Consider the following 24,473-nt stretch of genomic DNA (forward strand, 5'->3'; position numbering starts at 1 on the left):
ACCCTAGTGGGTCAATAGCGGTAAGCGCTGATTGAGGGAAATCGTCGACCACGCCGGCGGGGTCGGTATCGGGGTCCTGAAGTGTCTGGTGTCGCAAACTGATTGGCCGCCTCTATGGCTAGATATTAGAAATGTATTATGCGAAGATTATCACTGTTGTTTAAGACTTCTATCGTACCGCGTTTACGCTGCCCTCATCAAACATTTAGACGTCAAATATAAACACGGTCTATGTCTGTTTTTGTGATGTCTCCAACGGGATTCGAGTCTGGGACCTCCGGATCATGAGCCCAACACTCAACTACCACAGACGCCGTTACGCATTTGAATAAGAAATATGGAAGTATTTAAGCTGTGGATAATATTTTACGATTGTATTAATTTTTTCACCAGGTGGCGCAGTCAGACCAGAACAGGGTGGTGCTAACGGAGGTGGACAGGACGTTAACAGGGGAGTACCAGTGCGAAGTATCGGCGGACGCGCCGCTCTTCCATACAGACATCAAGTCTGCTGAGATGGTCGTTGTAGGTCAGTATACAACAATGATTTGACATTATTAGATCTGTGAATGTTAAGTTGGCTTGGACACGTAGAGCGGATAAACGTTAATAAGATTACGAAAGCAGTACATATAGCGAGGGTTGGTGGTAGGGCTGGCAAAGGAAGACATAGAAGGACGTACATTGACTAAATTTGACATGTCCTTAGAAAAGTTTCAGTACAATCTGAACCGGTGTGCGTGTATGAAATGATTGACGAATGTGGAGGAAGCAAGAGAAGTTAAGCCGTTGGCCCTGGTTACTACTTACTGATATAAGTATGTAGTCGTTACATGAGCCATGTTAGGGGCCTTTGGCGGCTCAATAATAACCGCGTCACCAGAGTGGATGAGGTTGGTAATCTACCACACAACCCACACGATAGAAGAAGAAGAGAAGTGTGTCAGGATCGAAGCAAATGGAATTCCTTAGTCTCTGCTTACCCCGGTGGGAAATAGGCGTGAGTTTATGTATCTCTGCATTAGATCTGTGGTAGTATGAAGAAAAATAGAGTAAAGATTTGCTTCGCCACTTGCCAATGACTATACGTAGAGTATTAACTAATTAGACAACATGAAAATCAGAGTCGAAGCAGCCGCCGTAGGCGTAACGGGCTTTTTGGCAGATAAGTCCAAAATAAATATTCTGGCTTAGGACATCCTCTCGTCTTCGCATGCTTAGCGTCTTCTCAGCTTCGTCACAGCGACGTAAGCGCACCAGCACTGAGGGTTAGTCGAGTTGCAAAAAACGTTTCGATCACGAAGCGATAGCGTGCAACCCGTCCGAATTAAATGAACACAACTTAAGTTTACAACTACATTCCTGATTGGAGTAGTTAGAAGTACGTTCATTCCACCACGAACAAGTACTCAAATCGCACTAAGCTTTTTATTAGACTAACGTAATAGGTGGTCAGTCGTATCGCCGTCTATAACCAAATGGTCGAGCTATCATAAAACTGGTGTTATAAAGGCCAATATATTATGATGGTATATTACCTCTAAAGAAACTGCCTACTCAACTAACTTTCCAGCAGGCATAACTTACAAAAAAGAAGCAAGAAACCCAACTCCGTCGAAGTACCGAGTGTAACTCAAACACTTTAATCCATAACTTAAATCTCAACTGGGTCATTCCCAACTGTTCTCACAGCTCATTCATGTATGAACTTGCTGTTGAAAATTTTCTTTTTTTAAAAAAAACAGTCGCAACTGTTTTTATATGTATGAAAACCCACGGCTTATTAAACATAATTGAAAAAAGTAAATTAATTTATAAGCCCCTTGTAAATGTGGGTTTCCTCACGATGTTTTCCTTCACCGCTGAGCACGTGATAGGCATTTATGATGAAAACAATCGTAAATTCGAAAACAAATTAGAAGATAATTGGTTTAGGCCCGTGCTGGGATTTGAACTTCGGACTTTTATTCTCACAATGAGAGTGTTGAAGTAAACAAAATCCCTTAAAACACAAGCGTGGAATGAGAAGTAGCTGAACGCATTCTGTCATTTCATTCCTTTATTCAAAATCCAGTACAAGAACATACACAACATATTTTTTTTGACGTGACTTATTGTATGTAGATTTGCCGCAGAGTGCATTAACTACTTGGTCGGACAAGTGAGGAGCACTAAAGGCTCTCACCCGGTACAACGTTTAAGACAACAGGCCTGAGGGTGCCCAGTTGCGCGCGAACTTCGGCTCAGGGCTTCGTCTGAGAGGGAAAATATTTGAAAAAATTAATCGACCCTAGTGGGTCGATAGCGATAAGCGCCGATTGAAGAAAATCGTTCCACTTGATATCAACTCTGAATCGTCCCCCTTTGTATTTGTTATTGTCTTATTGTGTCACTAACACCTGTACCTACCTGGTTGTATGTACTTGTCCACGGAGTAAGTGATATCGGAAGAAATGGGGGATGATACAGTTCATCATTCTGAGTTAATATCAAGTGGAATTTTTCATTACAAAAGTGTAGAATTGAAAATAATTTTAATAATTTAAATAAGAAATAAATTCCACTTGATATTAACTCAGCATCAGTAATTGAATCATCCCCTTCAGTATTCGTTACGATGTCACTAACACCCTGTACATTATAATATTTATTTCGTAATGTTTTAGTTTATCTCACGAGTGAATAAAAGAAAGATACTGTAATTAGTATTTTATCTAGGCGTTTAATCCAGTCGAGGTCAATCGAGGTTGACAAAGGACGATGAAATGGCGTAAAAACATTCTGTACGAAAAACTCATTTGTAGTACAAAAAAAAACCGTGACAAAGGGAAATATTAAATATTTTTTACAAAGACTGATTTTTCAGTGTTACACTTTGTATGTAGATGACGTTTTTAATTAAATCCGATCAAATTTAAAAGACATTAAATTACAATAATATTTTGACAAAGATACGCCTATCTGCCTTCTCTTTTTTTTAAGTATCTCTTCCCCGGTCTAATAGAAGAGATTTCCACTAGAAATAAGCTGAACTGTTTATCTGTCTTAAGTAACTTTAATGGGAGATTTTTTTTTAGAATTAAAAAATAAAAATAGTTCTCAAAAGCTCGTTAGATGGCGCTTAACTAACTGCGTTACTGGGCCAATGCCAAGATGCCACAAACTAGTAAGAAGAGATTGATTTCCTTTTTCCTTGTTATTTGTTCATTTTAGGAACATAATTAAGTTCTGTGCTATAAGTTGCATTTGATTTGATTTATGATTTCATGTAGACATCGATGAAAAACAGACATAATAATAACGTTCCGTCCCTTGAAGTAATTGTAAATAAATATTGAGCTACGATTTTTCGAAACAAACCTGTTCTGGGAGTCTTAAAAGGCCACATGTTACAATTCATTCACACAATATATTTTTTTGAAGTATGACTTCTGTCATCTTCTATCATTCTGCCTGTGTCGGCAAATTCATCTAAAACGCAATATTGTAATTTAACATTTGCTCAATATAAAAGTACGTGCTCAATGTGAACAAAATGTCAAATAGCAAAATTGCTTTTTTTTAGTTGAATTGATCAAATGTGCCTTTTTTAACCCAGAATTTCTTCAACTCAATAGGATTTTTATCTCTTAAGATAAATAGTGAGTTACGCGAACACTGTAGCTTGAAAAAACTCGAAAGCAAAACACAAAATCACGTTCGCAGTACAATATTCATCAGGAATATCAGCGCGGTCACCATATGGCGACTTCACAATATTTTCCCTCTTTCACGGAATCCTTTATTAGGATCGGTGAAAATGGGTGAAATATTGCATATTCCGAGCACAGCTGCCATTTTGTAGGTGCGGGGCGTTCTGAACACACGCCCCGTTCGATTTCAATCCGTTCTGAACATCCCGTTTTGTTTTCCGACATTTTTGTTCTAATTTGGAAATTTCAATATTCAACAGTTCGTCGTTCGGAACATTGTTTTCATTTTTTGTTTGAATTTTTCGGGAGGTGTTACTGGTTTTTGGCGGGATAACGTGGTTGGATGCTAATAAGTTGCGTGTGCATGTTCGTTGGATATTGGGTACATGTCAGATAACATCTTTAATTTCAAATGTTATTTTTTTGGGCATTTATTATCATTGAAGAGATTCGTCAAAGGTTATCACCCGAATGCAAACTGACAATGTTGAAACCTTAAAATTTGTCTATCTTCATCGTCTATATGAAATGATCATTTGATGATTTATTTCAGCCGTATTCTCAGTATTCTCAGTTAATGTCTCAAATTGTGTGATGTCCGGACGATTAAAGACTAAAGTAACACCGAGGGGGTGAGGTAAACCTAGCTCTGCCGCTGGTGGGAGCGGAGAGTTGCTGTTGTACATTTAGTATTATTCCTCATTCTATGTCTTTAGTTTATGTTATGTGAGTCATTGGCATTAAATCGCATTCGAACTTTTTTCAACTTTAAATTGCCTTTTTGTCGACAGAACCACCTCTAACAAGTCCGAACGTGTCTGCCGACCGCATGTCCTACGTGGGTGGGGACCACATCAGGGCTAATTGCTCGTCGCCCCCCTCCCTCCCCGCGGCTAACATCACGTGGTACGTCAACGAGCAGATGGTGAGTTATGTCACATTTGCATGTTACACACCAGAGAAAATGCATGTCGCGCGGATGTTGTGTTTCGGAATAGAATTTTGCTTTTAAGCTGCGACTTGGTTTGTTTCGATCTGGGATGTTAAAAAGCCACATCGAACCAATTCATCGAAAACGCTATATAGCTGTTTGACGTTTACGCATATAAGTGCGCCATGTCAACAATTTGCAAGCAACATTTAGATTAATATGCTTCAATGTGGCTCTTTAGTCCCCAGAGTCCACACGAGATGAAGAAATTAATAATTGTAAGCCAATTCACAGATGGCATGAAACCATATTTTACCTTCATGAACCTTAAATGATCAGATATTGGCCCGGATTCCTGCAGACATTTCCCAATTTTACTTTAAGTTATACCTGTCATTTTCTTATCCGCTGAAAAGGAAAGGGACGGATGATTGACAGCTCTTAATTTTAGGAAGAATGAGTAAATTAATGAATAACCCGGGCGAATTAAAAAGGTATCTCGCTGGTATGCAAACCGTTTGACGTGTGCTATCAACATAATTCTGTCGGGTTATTGGCCAATGTAAATTTTTAGACGGTTGTTTTAGACTTGTGTTTAAAATTGATGTGTGTTCCATAAATTTTATGCTTGTCGATTACCCGTTCCTTTCCTTTTTGGCGGATAAGAAAATGACATATAACTTAAAATAAAATTAGAAAGTATTTACAGGAATTAGCACCAATGCCTTATTTGAGTAGATCCAGTGTTACTTGTGACTGTGCTGTGATGCGTTTGTGTGAATTTGTCGTCGAGGTCATGTTCCACTGATTGGACTCAGCGAACATGCTAGTTGTTGATTTCTACAGTTGATACCATTGTAATACAGATTGGGGGTGATGTCTCATTTGCATGTTACACAGCGGAGAGAAAAGGCGTGTTCCACGGAATTTGAACTGCAGTGAATGTCTTAGATGTGTGAATTTCTAGTCAATGTTAAGTTCTCCCAGTTAGGTTATGATATTTAGTACCTGACATCGAAGATTCTAGAAGATAGTTTTGTAATACAAAATTACAAAAAAAAAGAGCAATAGAAGAGTACAATATTTATATTAAGTACAGTTTTCACTGACTTAGTTGGCTCGACCATAATAGACGGCGATACGGCTCACCACCTATCACGTTGGCCTAACAGAAAGCTCGGTGAGGTGCGGGTACTTAGTTCATCTGGATGGATGTATCTCTGACTCCTCTAATTGGGTAATTTCCTAGGTCAAAGATAAATTTTGAAATTCTGATTACTAAATAAAGACAGATCTATAGGTGACAAAAACGTTTTCGTTTTTTTCTATTTAACTTATTTATGAATTTTAATATAGAAAAATGTAATAATAATTGCAATATTTTCCCACGTTTTCCTATGCGTCACGGGTTGCTTTTTCATACAAATTCCATAGTAATTTCGTATTTTGACGTTTAGTAATAAGTAACTGATTTGACAGGTTGGAAACTATCCTATTGCGATATGCGTGAGCTTATGTTACGTTAAGATTATGGGCGGCCTTATTACTAAATTAAATGTCAAATATCACTGTTGTTAGAGTACGTTTGATCCTCGATTTGGTAGCACGTGCCAACGAACAGATGCTGAGTTATTGTTTCATTTGCATGTTACACAGCACCCCTAGTGCTATATCTGCTGTTGGGACCCGCTACAGGTTCATTTACATTAGCTCTAGATATTGCAGCTTAACTTGGAGAGATTTCTGTATCGAGCTCCTGCGTTTTCTTTGTAACTCACTGCAAGACTACGAATGAACAATCTGAAAATAATTAAAGTATTATATTTATTAATATGTCATTATTGTTTTTTATAATATTTTTTTTGTAACTACGTTTTTATTACTATTTCGCAAAGCAATGAAAATAGTTACTTAATACCTAGTTTATTATAAATGTGTCAATGAAAGTCCGAATACCGTAATATTATAATATCTTAAGAAAAATAAAGATAATTATAATATGACGTAAAGTAAAGCCAATCAGACGAGATAAAGAATATAAACAAAGTTTCAGGGGTTAAAAACATTTTTATTTGAATAAATTTTGATAAAGTTCGACTTTTAATCGCTGTCGTCTGTATTAGACAAAGATGATTCGTCGGAAGAGTCCGAGTCAGCTGTGTTTTGGGTAGGTAATTGGCTACTTGACCTTTCGTAGTTTAAAGCTGAATCATCTCCCTCAGTATTTGTTACGATGTCACTTACACCCGGTACAAGTATATACAGGTAGGCATAAGACTATGTATGTATGAGTGACACTGTAACGAATAATGAGGGGGATGATTCAGAACATGATTCTGAGTTGATATCAAGTGGAATAAAAAAAAATAGTGTTTTTTTTAATTATTTTCAATTCCATACTTTTGCGACTGAAGATTCCACTTGATATCGACTCAGAATCATGGTTTGAATCATCCCTCAAAGTTTTCGTTACGATGTCACTAACACTCTGCATAAATAATCATCCTAAGTATACATACATATTGGTAAATATAATCTGTTAAGTAACTGATGCACATCATCACGCCTGTATCCCAAAGGGGTAGGCAGAGGGGTATAGTATATACACCTACTATATTATGTTTACGTCCCAAATAATAGGGGACAGTACTCATGCAAAACCTTCTAATATAAATATGGTCACTAAAAAGTCATACACGAAATTCATACCAGAATATTAGCGATCAGAATAATATTACATTATGTTCATTCTTAATAAATAACCATTTAAATTACAAGTTATTGTTTGACCGGATACTAAAATTCCGTTGCAGTAAAGTTGCATCTATTTGGCATTTAACAATGCCATAACACAACCACTGAATTAATATACAAGTAATGTGGTAACTTCGAGTGAACAGCCATATTAATTTCATAAACGCACATTTAACAAAGAATTTACAAAAAAAATGTGGAAATGAAAAATGTGATGTGAGTAAAAATAATGATGTGTTAAGTGTTAACGACGGCTTCCTTGGTCGTCTTAAGTTTTTTTTATATACTTGTCAATCCATTGTTTTTTTAAATGTCTGTCAGTTTTATTTTTTTAAATATAAAAACCAGCAAGTAATGTTTTTGCATAACAGACTTAGCATAACGTAAATGCGCATAATATCAGTTTTGCCTAATTATAAAATATTCTAAACATAATCTACGTAAGAAAATCTTCATTAACGCTTGCATCACTACTTTAAGTTAGTTTAAGTTATCTTCGTAATTAAATTGGTAAGGTTAGGTTAATATGCCGATAACAACTGCCGGACCCGAATTAAAAAAAAAATTGCACGTATTTTTTTTTTATTTGTAGAAAAAATTACATTCGTTCTATTAAATTTATGGTTTTTAATAATAAATGATGTTTATTTACTAGAAATTACTGTTATGCGAAATAAAAGTATTTAAATTTTAAAATTAATCAATATGAGCCGTTACAAGTCCGAATCCGTTAGTACAGGAAGCACAAATGGGTCAAATTTTAATATTGACTAACAATATTTTGCTTCATCATATCCATCTTTGGACTTCGTATCAACAGTGGCTGCAAGTTGTCTTCGATTACTTGTGGCTCTGCCCACCCCATTAGGGATTACGGGCGTGAGTTTATGTATGTATGTATGTAATATTTTACTTAATACGAATATTCATATCGTGCAAATGAACTGTAAATAAAACATTATTTAGTTCATGCCACAGCCGCTAATCCAAAATTATGCGGGCTCTGCTTAATTGTAGTGCGCTTAAATACTATTTCTATTGTATGTCCTATTTCACGCCAAAGTATATGCGTACGAGTAGCTATATAAACGTTCGCTAAACTGGGCTATTAAGCTGCATCACTGTATGTACTTATTTACCCAATTACTCATTGTGACACAGCCGTTCGCTAAACTCGTATACCACAGCTAATCCAGTGTGAAGGGGCTTTAACTAATGCAGGCCTTTGCAAGGTGCCGATTTGAATAATGATAATTAAGCTGTGGTTGGGTCAGGATTTACACAGTTTTGAGTCGAATTCCATTCCGGAATGTTTATGCTGAGTAAAATGTTCACTCGGGGAGAATATGATACGTTTGTCTTTTGTTTCCGATAAATACAAAACCGAAGCATACGTCTCACTTGTACGTACATTATTTATACATACACACACACACACACACACACACTCACATACCCTTATTTAACAAACACATGCACTTACATTCATGTAAGTGTGTGTGTTTGTTTTGTTTGTCCCCCGAACTTATATTCACTTACATCGTCACTTATTATTAGTATTTATTTATTATTTATTTATTTATTTATTTTTACAGTTTTACATTCAGCCATTACAGTAAAAACCAATTCGACTGAAACAAACACATATAAGACATAACAATTATTATTATTTAACTTGAACAATAGCGAAATGCCACATCTGTGAATTTGGCCACCGAACAGCTGTACAGGTCAACGTCCGGGTTGTCCTGGGCCAGGGCGTTAAGCATCCGCATCGCGCGAGTATACTTTATTAACATAGTCAATTTAGTTTTGTTCAGATTTGAGCTTTTTTTTTTTGTATTTTTTGGGGCACAACAGAAAATCAGTGTCATGGCATTTAATTAATGTCGGAATGTCACAACATTTTGCTGAGCTGATGTCCCTTGTTAGAGATAAGGTTTAATTATTATGTTCACTCCTACTACGTAGCTATACCTACTTATATCAAAAGTAAATGAGTTTTATTCTTTTGTATTCTAAAATAAGTAATTATTTAATAAACACAAAATATAATATATAATAAAAGGCCGGTCATAGGATGTGTGACCACAAAAAAAAAGTTTTCATCTCGAGGTCCTCCGTGCTTCGGAAGGCACGTTAAGCCGTTGGTGTTGGCTGCATTAGCAGTCGTTAATAACCACCAATTCGCACTGGGCCCGCGTGGTTGTTTAAGGCCCGCTCTCCCTATCCATCCGTAGGGAAGGCCCGTGCCCCAGCAGTGGGGACTTTAATGGGCTGGTGATGATACCATATAATAATATACGGTTGTTCAAAGCATGTTCCATTTCGTATGTACCAAAAGGTACGTTACGAATATTGCTTTGCATTAGTGATATGAGTTTTAACGTGCCCAGCTGTGAAAGAAAATATAAATAAACTGATATTAGGCAGTCACATTACTAAATTGTATAAGTAACAATATTTCATGTTTTTTTCAAAAAACTTCTAAGGCCCTGTGCCGATGTTTTTCTTACGCCTTCTTTTCCGCGGCTGTACAGGTTGTGAGAAGCTGCAGTAGTCTTAGGCGGATGAGACGTTCGTTATGTAAAATGTAACTATGTTACATACTGAGTGAAGATATTTTTGAATTTATGTTTGGAAAAGAATATTTTTCATTTATTCGTAATAAACATTACAGTCAAAACAGAAATACACATTATATAAAATAGACAATAACAATCTATTTAGTCAAATAAGCCCCCGCGGGTGGATCCGGGTGCAAAGGTCCCCATCACGCTTGCCGCGTTACCACGTTGTATGGCGATGGACAACCTTTGCGAAATAATTATCGATTGTAATTGTTCAGAACGTAACAACACTATTATTAAAAAAAAAAAACTCCTACCACGTTCAGCTCAGGGGGTTAAAAGTGGCTACATCAAAGCAATTTATCTAAGATAGGAGTATTGCTATTTGACATAATTTGTTTGCATTGCGCACTTAATTTTAAATGCGCAAATGTCAAATTGCAATATTGCTATGTCAGGTGAATTGCTTCGATGTGGCCTTTTTAACTCCCCAGTTCTTTATAATTGACATCTTCGAAGTCAAATTCAACTCCGAAAATGTCAATTCTAACATGGAAACAATGCCGACAAGGAATTTTAATCCAAAGCTATCCACGTAATTGATGAGGAAGCGAATCCTTTTATGTGAAGTGATGGAATATTGGGAAGCAAAAGGGTGCAATCCTATGACGCGTGTCATGCCTCAAAGGGATAGAGATTAGATGGTGTTCTAAAATGCTTGTTAAATATCGGATGACTAGACAGTAGGGACCTCTCGTTAGTGGACACAGGCGGTATGGAGTTCACTTCGTTAGGTGTAGCTTGTCTTTGTGTTGATAGAGAATGCGAGAATCTCACACAGTTGGCAGATAGACACAAATCTCCCTCGTAATATTAAATATCAGTAGATACGCTGAGCCAATCAGTAGTTTTTTTTATCGAATGAATTAATTAATTATTTAGCCGTGGTAGCCTAGTTGGTAGAACTCTTGCGTCTTACTTTGCGGTCGCAGGTTCGAATCCAGCACAAACTAAAGCAATGATTTTCTAATTTGTTTTCGAATTCCCGCTTGGATCATGAATGATCATCACGTGCTCAGCGGTGAAGGAAAACATCGTGAGGAAACCCACATTCCCGATAAATGCATTTTCGGAGGTATGTGACCTAACCTGTATTGGGAAGATCAGACAGGCAGTCGCTTCTGTAAAAAACCGGACCTGTCAAATCTAATAGGTTGGGTAAGCGGATATGCAATAAAGAATTATTGATTGATTGATTAGAATAAAAAAAATAATTTTAAGTAGTCAACATTTCAATCATGTCAATGTAACATAATTTTAGATCACAAAAACAATTTTAATTTGAAAATATAAATTGATTTTGTCATCTAAAATTATAAATTATTAAAAATTCAAATTATTTTGGAAAATAAAAGCCAAATTATTGGACAATAACTTGATAGAATTAAGTTGCCAGCACACGTCAAACAAGTTGCATATGCGCGAGATGCCTATTTCATCCGTCCCTTTCCTATTTAGCGGATAAGAAAATGACAGGTATAACTTAAAATAAAATTACGACGTGTCTGCAGGTATTGGGGCCAATATTATATTGAATATTATTAAATAATATAATATTAAATTATATTATTATTATGTTATGTTATTTAATATTATTTTTTATGTCTTTGTCAACAGGTGCCAGGATTCACGGCAAATCATGTTCTAAACTTCAGCAACGGGTACGCTTCTAGTCTGGCCACCCTCGAGCTGGAGGCTGCCGTGTTGTCACCCGTACCTACTCTTATGATACGGTAAAATACAATATATATAATTTATATTCATATATTAACAGCTTATACAGATCCAAATGCTGTGCATATGCTTGCAATCAATCGGAAGGGTTACGGAGCATATTCGAGGCGTATTGGGCTAGTAGCCGGGACCAACAGCTTAATGTGCCGAATGATGAAATACAATATATTTACATACTTACTTTTAAAATAGATTATGCACTTTTCAACTTAAAATTTCCTAACCACACGTGGGCAGCCTCAGTAAAACGTTTTATTAAGAAAACATTTTATTTAAAAATCACTTAATGGGCCGGTTTGGTTAGGACATTACTGTCGTGAACCATAATTAAGTAAGGTCACGAATTATCTAAATTCTGAATCACATTCCAAAACTGAAATGTGTCATAGTTATATGAAATACATACATAAACTCACGCCTATTTCCCACCGGGGGGGATTTATATGAAATACCTATGGGTAAAATACACACAAATGGCCAACGTATCCATAGCTGTCTAAATATAGGGTAAAAAACCCACGATGTTAGAATATGGGGTGAAACCCCGCGAATGGCCTCCAACCGCCCCTTACAGCCATCCCTGTCCACCTGATTGAATTGATAAATTCATCTGATTACCTGATGGTAAATCACCACAACGATATTGCCTACTGCAATGTTTTACTGTTTGTTTTACTATCCGTTTTACTGTTTACTGTCTGTTGTTCTCTTTATCGATTTGTATAGGATAATACAAATATAGAATAACTGATATCTAAGTAATTAGGACAATATATAAGTATTATAAGACTTAACTGAATATTCTTCCTGCGCATCGACAGGAAGTCTGATAAAACTGTTGTTGATTGTTATATCTGAAAATACTCTGTTTCTTCTCTAATCTGTTTCAGAATAATCTGAATATTTACTGATTTCCGTTCTCTGCTCTTAATGCACTTTCATTTGTTCTCCGAAAATTATTTAGTTTTTTCGTAATGTAACTTTTTTCTGGCCAGTGTTGTTACATCATAAATAACCTACAAATCGATTACTCACTCGAGTAAAAATAAAATCGATATGATACATTTTAATATTATTATGAATCTGATTATTTAAATTCGAGAACTGATTACAGTTCGAGACAATTACAGTAAGATGATCCGTGCTTCGAAAGGCACGTTAAGCCGTTGGTCCCGGTCACTACTTGATGTAAATACGTAGACGTTACACGAGCCATGTCAGGGGCCTTTGGTGGCTCAATAACAGCCCCGTGAGGGTTGCTGAGGTTGGTCATCCACTTCATAACCCACACGATAGAAGAAGAACGTTCCGTTTTGTGCATATTTGCATCTCTTTATAATAAGAACTCTATGATTTGACCACATAGTTGTGTATGTATCGTGGCCAGATCGTAGAATTGATCATTCCATGATGTGTTCCACCATTTCATGAAATGGTCATATTTCATGAAATATCCAACTTAAATTGACCATATCGTTGAAACGTCAATGTTTAATGATATTTCACTCAACGTTTGGCCATATCGTTAATGTATGCGTTGTCCAATGTCCATGCTATGTGGTGTAATAAAAATGCACCTAAGAAATTAATCTAGTCGATTAATTTCTTAGGTTCAAAATTATGTACCTATTCGATATGAATTGTACAATTACATTGATTTATCGATTATAATAATCAATCAAGTTTTAAATATAATCGACACCAGTGTGGCACGGTGAATAATGTTAAGAATTTTACGATATGATTGCCAACGTTTGGCCATATCATGAAGTAATCATGCATTTAGTTGGTCATATCGTTAAGCATTTTGTGTTCATTGATTTGGCCAAACTACATTATGATGTGGCCAACGTGTGATATACATGATTCTACATATTTCATGTAATATGACCATTTTATAAAATGATCGAGCACATCATAAAATAAACAATTCTAAGATCTGGGGTGTTAAAATGGCCACTTCGAAGCAATTCATCTAAGAAAGCAATATTGCAATTTGACATTTGCGCATATAAAAGTAAGTGCGCAATGCAAATAACTGTCAAATAGCAATATTGCTATCTTAGATAAATTGCTTCGATGTGGCCATTTTAACCCCCCAGGCCACGATATATGTTGTACTAAATACATTAACCTTCCCCAGGTGTGAAGCAAACATATTCGATGTGTGGAGAGGCACAAGTCATACGATAGTGTTGAGGGAACGCAGCGCCAACCCGGCTTCTGCACTTGGAAGAAGCTTTACAGGTAACCATTATTATAATTATGGCACTTTATGGTTTCCATTGTATCCCACTGCCCGGAAACTCTATAGAAAACTGTCGTGCTTTATAATTCACGCGTTCTAGCGTAACAGACAGTCCGCGCGCGTTCTGTTACTCCGTAACGGTTTAGATTGTGTAAAGTCATAGAATAGAGAATAATAACTACGTATAGAACGGCACACAACCCCCCCCCCCCCAAACCCTTCCACCCGGTCTTACTTTAGTCTTCAATTGTATGGACCGTGTCAAATGTCACACACACATATGCCCGTGTACGATAACGTCAATATGTAGTGTTGCGTAAAACGAGGTTTCTTGTATCAAGTGTCCGGTGTGTGGTGAAGTAGCACCCATCAGGGAGGGGGAGGTATGCTTGCTCCAAGCTCGTTTTGGTGGGGAGGGGACGAGCGGAAAATAATATAGAACTTATTTCTGGCCACAAATACTTGCATACCTACTTTTTACTATATAATAAGTTCCTGTAATTTGTCGGCAGGAGGTGCAACAGAAACGTGTCTACCAACAATTATGGTTCTTCTTCTTCAATTCTTCTTAAAATTTCTTATAGGAAGTTACACTGAAACTTCAATAAGATAGCTGTCTTAGTTCTAAGATAATTATTAGTTAGTTATATGTGATTTGTAACTTGGTAAGTATAATCGTAGTTCATCTCAGGGTTTAAAACGATTTTTTTCCAAAACTGTGATTTGAAACACCCAATAAAGAACAAATTATTTCGTTACTTACTTCTGTTTTGATTTTAGAACTCAATTTAGTGAAAAATTAATTATTTATAAATAAGTTACAATATAATTATTATTTGGCTTAATGTTTTGAATTATCTTAAATATAAATGTTATTAATATTTTAACTTTAAACATTTATTAATATAACAATGTTTCCCTAATTGTATTAAGATAGGTACCATAATGTTAAATAGACTGATTATTTAGTATATTTGATTGTAAATACGTATTAATGAATTACTTTGTTTGTAAATAATAAATAAACCGTGTTAACGTAACTGATGTTAATAATATTTCCTATAAATGTTAGAATATGTTACGGAACATTCCAATAAGCATAAAATTTTCAGAACCGTGAAACCCTGTGCGACTATAAATTGTTTCTCTTTTGTTTTTTCCTGTTTGTGCAATAAAGTATTTGTTATGTTATGTTGTTTTAAATATTTTACTTAATACCTATATTGTTGTAAGTTGAGTGTCAATACCCTCTTATACAAGGATTTTATTAGAGATGGGCCGACTACTCGTTTGATACTCTGTACTCTGCGTACTCGGCGGGTTTTTTGATACTCGTACTCGGCCGAATAACTCGGTTATTTGATAACGAGTATACAGCCATTGGTAAATAACAAACTTTTTCAATTATTTATTTATGACGTGCAACGTGATGTGTTTGTTTGCAAACAATCAAGTGACTAGTAGTTGAAAGGCGTGGGCGGGGTGAGGGGTGTATCAACGCAGCGACGTCTTGACCGGCTCAAACCTGTTTGTACTTATTTACGCGCGCGAAATGCGAATTTGATTGAACCGAGTTACTCGGCCGAGTACTCGGTTGAAAAAATTGAGCCGAGTAAAACTCGGTACTCGTTACTCGGCAAAGGTGTTACTCGGCGCATCTCTAGTTTTTATTGTGAAAATATACTGAAATTTAACAAGTTTCAGTTATAAATACATAATAATGGAATTCATTGCAATGTTGTATTAATTCCATAATTACGAGTATAATTGTTCGATTTAAAATTGAATTTACTTGAGTCCTTTTATAGACATTAAATAATTTATTATGTTAATACTTCAGATCCCATTTATTATTTTATTAAATTGTAGTCAATTTGAAAGCTCTTTTGTAAATTACAAATATTATATTTTTCTTACGATATTTTTTTTTTGAGTTATTTATTATATTTACAAAGTAAGAATTCTCAGAAAACGTTATAAATGACAGTCGTTTGGAGCTTAGTAGTTATAATATAGTTTTCATCAAAATGTTGTAATTTATTTATGGAAAGGGAATTTTATTTAAATTATTATAAGTAAATATTAAATGGCTGTGTTTGTATATGAAATTGTTCTGATTTATTTTTTGTTGGGTATATTAATTAGATTTAATATAACGTAATGTATTTAAGACACGGAATACAAGGAAGAGGTTTGGAAGGCCCTAACGCGCATTTTGTATGAGAACCGCTGTCGCCGGTTCAACCCCACTTTCTTTTACTCCTGCAAATGCTACACAAATTCCATAGCCTCTTTACAGGCAATGTATAGGGCTGCAAATTTATCATTACTTTTTGAAAGATACTCATATGGAGGGAACTCTTTGCATGATAGACGACAGTTATTTGATGTTCTGCATATTATAACATTTTGATATACTATCACGGAGCTCCGTGCGTCGTCAAATTTGCGGACGAGTGGAGTGCAAAGGTGAAGTATGAACTGTTTGCTCGTACTGGTATGGCGCGCGTTTCGCGCTCATTTGGCCCTTCGAATCTCTTTCTTCTATTCTGTAAGACACAGTGCCATTACATTGATGTTTCTCTGGAGGTACAACAATATAAACACCTATGACAGTAACTCTTTTCGGCCTACGCATGTGTGTGTGTGTGTGTGTACCTAAATAAATAAAAAAAAATGACAGAGCGCCATGCCATCGAATACAATCAGTGAGTATGGATATGAATAGGTAAACACCCATACATAACACAAAATTTCTAAATACCCTATATACGTCCCGCGGGCGGACGCAGGCCTCCCCTTCGTCAGTCGCAGCGAGTATGTAGCATAATACCACACTGCTCCGCTGTGGGTTGGTGGAGGTGCTTCCAAAGCACGGTATCATTTTACTTTTTCGGACAATCCGGTGTTCCAACCTGCAATGTCCTAGCCAAAAAAAGCACAGTCTGTCTAAAAAAAGACCATCAATTTAGAAAAGTTTTCTTTATTGACCTATCCAGAAACCCAACTTGGGTTCTCTGTTTTAAGCTATTATATAGATTTGTCATTAATAAATAGAGAAACATTAATGTATGAGCAATAAAAATAATGTGATGGTGCGTATAGTATGTATGGTAACTGTAAACTTAAATAACAAAAAAATATTACATGTTACATAATAGGATAATAAGCCGTTTATTACATTTGTATATAGTTTAATCCAAATATCCTTGTAATTGTCTGGAAACTAACAGAAAGAGATAGATGATAGTTTGGAGTGTTTTAAGGGTGTCAAGAAATAAATGACTAACATTGGCAAGTATTCATTATTGTACAATTCTGTTGTTAGAACATCACTATCGTTCATTTAAGAGCCACATTCTTTCCGGTGTAGCATTTTTCATTTACTTCCTTACAAGACACGACGCCTTCTCTTTAATTTTCAATGTAAACTCTTCTTGGTCTTTCCCCTTTCTCTCTTTCCTTGCTTCTTCCTTTTCATGAAAGGCATTCATTATTTTTATATCTTTAAACATATTGAAGTCTATTTTTTTGCGAATGACAATAATTTGTGTCTTGAACAGTTCTTTTTGCAAACCATGAGATTAAAAATTTGAGAATCGTATTTCTCGTGCATTTCAGAGCCACAAATTATCAAAGACAAGTTGCAGCCACTGTTGATACGAAGTCTTAAGATTGATATGATGAGCTTACGTTGACAAGGGATCAGCCATTCGCTCATATCATTAATTCATCATGTTGGAAATAACATAATCGCTTTGTCGGATTTTATGACATACGCAGCTAAATGAGCTCTATTTGTTTAATTCACTCCCAGAACAATATAGAAGCTTAAATTTTTCAAGACGTTTCCAAATAACCCTTAATACTTTCACGGACAAGGACCATGGGTTATTGACCTATCGTTAATTGTATGACCACTATAGAAGCAAGGGTGATATGCCCTCGGCAATGTCGCCTGTAAACTGAAGAAGCCCACCAAGACATTTGACTGAACCACTACATCGGTTTACTTATCGTTCATTGCGTAGTAACACAAGCGCTAGTTGTGGTTGCACGATACCAAAGGAGCAATGAATGACATGGAAAGTTTTATAATACGATAATTGCCTCACTAAAACATTTCGTTTTGTGCATATTTTGGACCCACCGGCTATGCTCCCGTGGTATTTTTCTATAATAAGAGTATGACACCTCGAATAATTGGGGTTAAAGAAGCAATTCATCTAAAAACGCAATATTGCTATTTGACATTGGCGCATATAAAAGTAAGTGCGCAATTCAAACAAATGTCAAATAGCAGTTTTTCTAGACGAATTTCTTCTATGTGGCCTATTTAACTCCCCAAGACATCGCATGTAGATGTCCTGTCCTTGATAGTGATAAAAAAGTTGTTATTTCTTGACATCTGAATGATATAAAATGAAAATTATTTGTGAAAGAACCTATATACCCAAAGTCCAATACTTGCTACTCTAACTCCATTGACTTTCCTGTAAACATAAGTTCGCCTAATTAATTGTGCATTAAATCGAAAGTGATTTTAGGGAATAATGTATAATTATTAATACGGAAGACGTAAAGAATAAAAGGAGTAATAATTGTACTTAAATATGTTTTTCTTCTTTGTCTTTCGGTTCTGTTTGTAGTGTAGATACATACAGAATAAAAACTGGAAAAATTCAACGCAAAGGTATACGTTTTTGTTGGGGGGGAGTTCTCGCTAGAACTCAATGGTGACACCAAGTGACAAGAAAAAAATCTAAGTCTATGTCTGATGTAATTATAACAAAAATCAAAGAAAAAAATCCGAACAATCGAAGGCCTTTACTTTTTTAGGGAACGTATCCTGGAAAGACCCTCATGGTTGCCGACAACTGACTCCAGATTAATTTCCCGTTATAGTGACTAAGACGAAATTTATCAGAATATTAAAATAGAAATAGTTTCTTACCGACCGGTATTAGTCAGTGCCTTGACCAGCTAGTTCCGCCCACATGCAACAGATAGCGCCACTATTCAATAATGCAGTCCTGAAACGCGCTATCGAAGTTTACACAACGTGACGCATAAATACAACTTCCAACATGACTCAAGCGGGTCGGTCCCTAGTCACACTACCAATTTGTGGCTAGCGGGGTATACTCTGTTCGCTACCCTCACTGCTAAATACCTAATAACCTCATTATTTAATATTTATATTAATAGTAGGATTAATGCCGTAGAAATGAGGACTTTGCGTAGCATCTGTGGTGTTGAGTGATAGAGTGAAAAAGAGTGTGATAAGAGAGAGATGTGGTGTAAAAGACAATATGGTGACTAAGATTGAGACGGGAAAGTTGACTAAGTAAGTTGACTAAGTTGGTTTGTACATGTAGAGAGGATTACGAAAGCGGTATATTAAGCGAAGCTTGATGGTAGAGCTGGCAGAGGAAGACCTCGAAGGACGTACATTAACCAAATTGACGTGTTGGAAATTTATTGAACGACAACTTTGACCATTATAAGATTGCGATAAGGGTCACCACCACACGTTGCGTTCCAACAAAAAGTTCCGGGTAGGTACTTACGTAGTTCATCTTCCTATTCTATTGTGGGTGGGAAAGTGGTCTACCAACCTCAGATGAGGTGTCAGAGTTACTATTGAGCCGCCGAAGGACCCTGACATGGCTCACGTAACGACTACTTACATCAGTAAGTAGTAACCGGGACCAACGGTTTAACGTGCCTTCCGAAGCACGGATCATCTTACTTTCGGACAATCAGGTGATCAGTCTATAATGTCCTAATCGAAATAGGGACCACAAAGTAATTTTTGTAATATGTCCCCACCGGGAATCGAACCCAGGACCTCCGGATCGTGAGCCCAACGCTCAACCACTGGACCACGGAGGTAGTTCATCATGCAATATATGTACATATGACTACCGCAATTGGGAATTCGTGCTTATATTGTGTGTTGTACGGTCACGAGTACTAATATGTATACACTTTGAAACCATGTCACATTAACTTTTTGACAAATTAAAGCGTAAGTCTCATTAAATGACAAATATGATAGTGCGACAGGGTCCTAAAGTGGGTACATGATATTGCTCATGACTATACGTAAGTATCTTTGTTGATGGGCGGCAGAGCAAGCGATAATAAATTTGTTGTGCGGTGCTCGGAACCCTATCTCTGCATTAACGTCCTGTTAGTTGGAGAGCCGCGAATGTATTGCGTTGCGGTTGTTGTTTTAATTGTCGGCCTCTATTCTACCAGTACACACGTAAGATCACCGTTATTTCCCTTTGGGGTAGGCAGAAAACTATCCCTATCCCTATTCTTCTCCTCAGCCATAACACCTTGCGAAATGACGTAAATTCAAAAATGTTACATTGAGATTCAACAAGTTTATCCATGATAATTACGTTGAATAAATGATTCTGATTTCTGATAAACGAAATTCTATTTACTTTTTCTTCTTTGAAGAAATAGGTAAATAATATGGATATATTTGGTTGTATAAAATAAATATAAGGAGCGGGAAAATAAAACGGCGTCGTTCTTGTTACTCCATTTTGTTTGTATTGTTTTTCTTTTGTTTTATGATAAAAAGGTTACATCCCGTTTTCGCTAGATGGCGCTTGTCTCTGACATTCTTCTATTGCTTCTTCCACTCTTAATCAAAGATGTCATGCGTGGTCGGCGGTTTAGAGTACTCTTGACCTGGCCTTTCTTTAAAACATTCTGAATCTGATCGCGGTATGTATGTATGGCCTTCCTTTTCCAACTCTACTATACACACCCACATGATAAAATCAGTATTGATAATGATGTTAACATTTGCCTCCTATTAATTAACCGGAAGGGGTACGGAATATGCTCCACCACGCTGCGCCACTGCGGGTTGGTGGAGGTGCTTAAGCGATTGAAGAAAAAGAGTTAAATGGGTTCAATTGGTTGTCTTTTCAGGTATATTGTGAAAACCTGTTATTGGATGTCTAACATTATAAATGAAATGTTGATTGGGTAATCAGTCTGAATAAGGTTTTTCATATCCATATAAGGGTCCGTCTATCTCAGTAGAACACTACAAAATGTATTTCTGTAGTTAATGTGTATGTATACATTAATATATTATGGAGTTTCTATATTTAGGCACCTGTGTACAATAGATAAAGAAGATTTTATTCACTAAGTATCTCTTTTTAGTTCTTCCCCGAAAACAGAACATAAACAATTTACAAACAACAAACGCAGGAACATAGAATTCTAAATTCAAAATCCGAAGAAACAAAACACGCTCGGAACAAATCATGGCGGCTTTTGCATTATTCATAAACTCACATGGCCAATAATAGAGGTGAATATTATTTTTCTTTTTATTTTTGCATTGAGGCATTCAGGTGGTTTGAATAGAGGGCTGCCAGCGACTGATAATAACTCATCGATTGTTTACCAAGGGGTGGGCGAATGAATAAATCCATGTATGTGGTGCTTTATATTTTTTACACCGAATATATCGAGGGGAAAGTTGTAAAGAGAAGGATTAATATCCGTGGAAAATTGCTATTCAATAGGTATTGTGGGCTATTCAATATTGTTGTTTTTTCCAAGTATAGTTTTTTTTAATGCGCTTGTGTTTTTTTTAAACTGATCGGCATTCATAGCAGGCTGAAATTCGACAGAATAATGATACTCGTTTATTATATACTATTGATTAATGAAAGTCAAAAAATGGAGACAAAAATATACTGATGGTCCATTTATCACTGTAACTTTTCTCGTTTGTGAAGAGACCAATCACAATGTAGCATCGGTTTTCAGGAATTTAGATTTGAATCATAAAACGAACCTAATCTTAATGGTAACAGCCTCTGTGGTCTAGTGGTTAGAGCGTTAGGCTCACGATCTGGAGTTCCAGGTTCGACTCACGATGGGGACATTGTCGAAATCACTTAGTAAAACTGTCCTTGGTTTGGGAAGGACTTTGCTAGCTTGAATCACCTTATTATCCGAAAAAATAAGATGACTACGTGCTTCGGAAAGCAAGTTAAGCCGTTGGTCCCGGCTATTAGCAGTAAAAACGACTCCACCAACCCGCAGTGTAGCAGTGTGGTGGAGTATGCTTTATATCACATCCAGTTGATTGAGAGGAGGCCTGTGGGACATATATAGGCTGTTTATGTATGTTATGTTATCTTAATGGTGCATAGTAGGTACATTTCATGTATCTATCACACCCTTGACCATCCACAAAATCCATACAAAAAACTGATAATTATTACCGTGTGCCACCTTACAACTTTTTTTTTTGACGTGAATTATTGTAGATTTGCCGCAGATGGCATTAACTACTTGGCCGCAATCCGCTGGAAACACCTTACGACGTAAGGCGGTAGTGTAAGCGAGACAAAAAATCCACGCGTTTCCTTCCAATTACGGCCATTTAGACTAAATTAGGGGTACGCGACGCATGTACCTAATCCTAAAATACTTATAATTTGTTTGTCTTGTATTGTTTGTTGCGGTCTATTTCTAAAAAAAAGAAAAATAAGTATGTCTTCCTCTCTACCACTGGCAGTGCCCTTACCGGGAACGTGTTGATACTATAATACTTACTGAAAGGGCGTGTAAATAGCCCAATCTTGGATGGGTGATTTACCCTAGTAAATTTTTTGAAGATTATGTGGATTGCTTCAAGTAACACAAACAGACTCCCGTGCAAGTACAAAGCCACTCACTCACCTGCTTTGACAAAGTGCCGCCTTCTAGCTACAGGAGGCGAAGATTCGACTCCTCTTCAAAGTAATTTTAAAGAAAACTCGTCGCACAGTCACAGCGAGTCACAGCGTGGAAGTCGGTGACGAAAAAGTCAGGAAGATTGCGAGGTACCTCGTATAATAACACTTCACACACACGAGCACAAGTTTATAAAGTTATTTAAAAGAAATCAGGTGGCTTTTTAGTCAAAGAACACTAAAAATATTTATTTATTTGACGGAGCTAAAAATTATGCAGCCGCCACCTACTTCTGTATTTTTATAACAGAACATTTTCAACGAACGCGTGGTCGCAATATTTGTATTTCTACTTATCGAAATTAATAAGGAAAATATACTATGGAACAGAGCAATTCCAATTTTTTAATAATAAAATGTTAAGCCTATTTTCAGATGCTTATCGTCGCTAATAGGACAGGTGAAACTTCGTTTAAAACAATATTAATTCCGTCTATCAGAACAGCTATTAAAATAGCTTTATTATTTTCACATTTTCATAACAAAATCACTTCCATCCCATCGCGCAAAGAACAATCTCGAACAAAATTAATAAAATGTACTTTACTGGAAGCTTGTTTCCCTTCAGGAAAAGAATTACAAGATTCCCTTCTTCGCAAACAATTTCAAAGTTGTAATGGCCAATTATTGTTTTAATAGAGCTATAAATTAGCATTTTTTTTAACTTTTTTTTTCTTTAATACCTGATACAGTTGGGAACAAATTCACAGATTTGTGGGTGACCGTGTTCCTTTGTTTTAAAATTCGCGTCAAAGCGGGATGATAAATGATGCGGTCCTGAAAAAACGTCGTTGTGATTCGAAACTGCGGAAAGTTTTCAGTAACGGTTTTTAATTAAAGTCTCGGGAGTTAGCGGGGAACCTGGTGAACCGTGGTATTTACTACAATGAAGGTAAGTATTATGAATATAATTATCAGACTCGACATTCAAATTCAAAAATATATTTATTCAGTAGGTAACATAGTTACACTTTGAATCGCCAATTTTTACATAACGAACATCCGCCTAACTGCAGCTTCTCACAACCTGTTTAGCCAATGAAAAGAAGCTGCAAGAAAAACCTCAGCATAGGGCCCTAGACGATTTATTTAAAAAAATAAACATAAAATATTATTATACAATTGAGTAATTTAGGTGCCTAATTTCAGTTCTCAGACAGTTAATTCCATGTATTAATATCTTCTAAATAATCACTAACCTTAAGGGTTTTGGGACCCTCTCTCAGCAACAATAGATGGCGTAAATGTAGCGGTGATCTAAATTATTAGCATAAAGTAAATGAGCTCTACACCTTTTTTCCACTACCTGAAGGTCTCAAGAACCTACAAACGCCTTTTAGTTACAAATAAACCTTCACAAAACTTTTTTTATGTGTAGTTTCTAATAATAAGTAAAAATAACATTTAGGTAAGTAGGGAGTTGACAATAACTTCAGACCCAAAGTAAACCAGAAGAAAATAGAAAGGATTTATAATATTTTTTATTGTTTGGAGTTTCTGCTGTAGCGCGTTGCAGCAATGCTGTTGAGCAACCACGAAACTAGTTTTTGGATGTTAAATTTGCAAAATGGCACTTTTAAAGCATGTCTTTAATGCCTCAAGCCTTTATAGGTATTTCCTAAAAATACGAAAGCATTGAAAACGTCTCTTTCAGTAGCTTTCACACCAACTTCTTGCAAGCTATTTGGCTCCTTGGCG

General features: G+C 36.2%; 1 protein-coding gene across 3 annotated transcripts in view; it reads left to right on the plus strand.

Annotated features, from left to right (window-relative positions):
* LOC126377588 (uncharacterized) overlaps positions 1–18,601 on the plus strand; it is a 448,572-nt gene extending 429,971 nt beyond the window's left edge. For all 3 annotated transcript variants that reach the window (XM_050025400.1, XM_050025399.1, XM_050025398.1), the window contains 5 exons: positions 394–529; positions 4,484–4,617; positions 11,625–11,740; positions 13,885–13,988; positions 14,502–18,601. In XM_050025400.1, the coding sequence (XP_049881357.1) occupies positions 394–529; positions 4,484–4,617; positions 11,625–11,740; positions 13,885–13,988; positions 14,502–14,602 (591 nt within the window). In that variant the 3' untranslated portion in view covers positions 14,603–18,601. The remainder of the gene's footprint in view (positions 1–393; positions 530–4,483; positions 4,618–11,624; positions 11,741–13,884; positions 13,989–14,501) is intronic.
* Positions 18,602–24,473: the final 5,872 nt, after the last annotated feature.

The sequence above is a fragment of the Pectinophora gossypiella genome, chromosome 23, assembly GCF_024362695.1.
Source record: "Pectinophora gossypiella chromosome 23, ilPecGoss1.1, whole genome shotgun sequence".
NCBI lineage: Eukaryota > Metazoa > Arthropoda > Insecta > Lepidoptera > Gelechiidae > Pectinophora > Pectinophora gossypiella.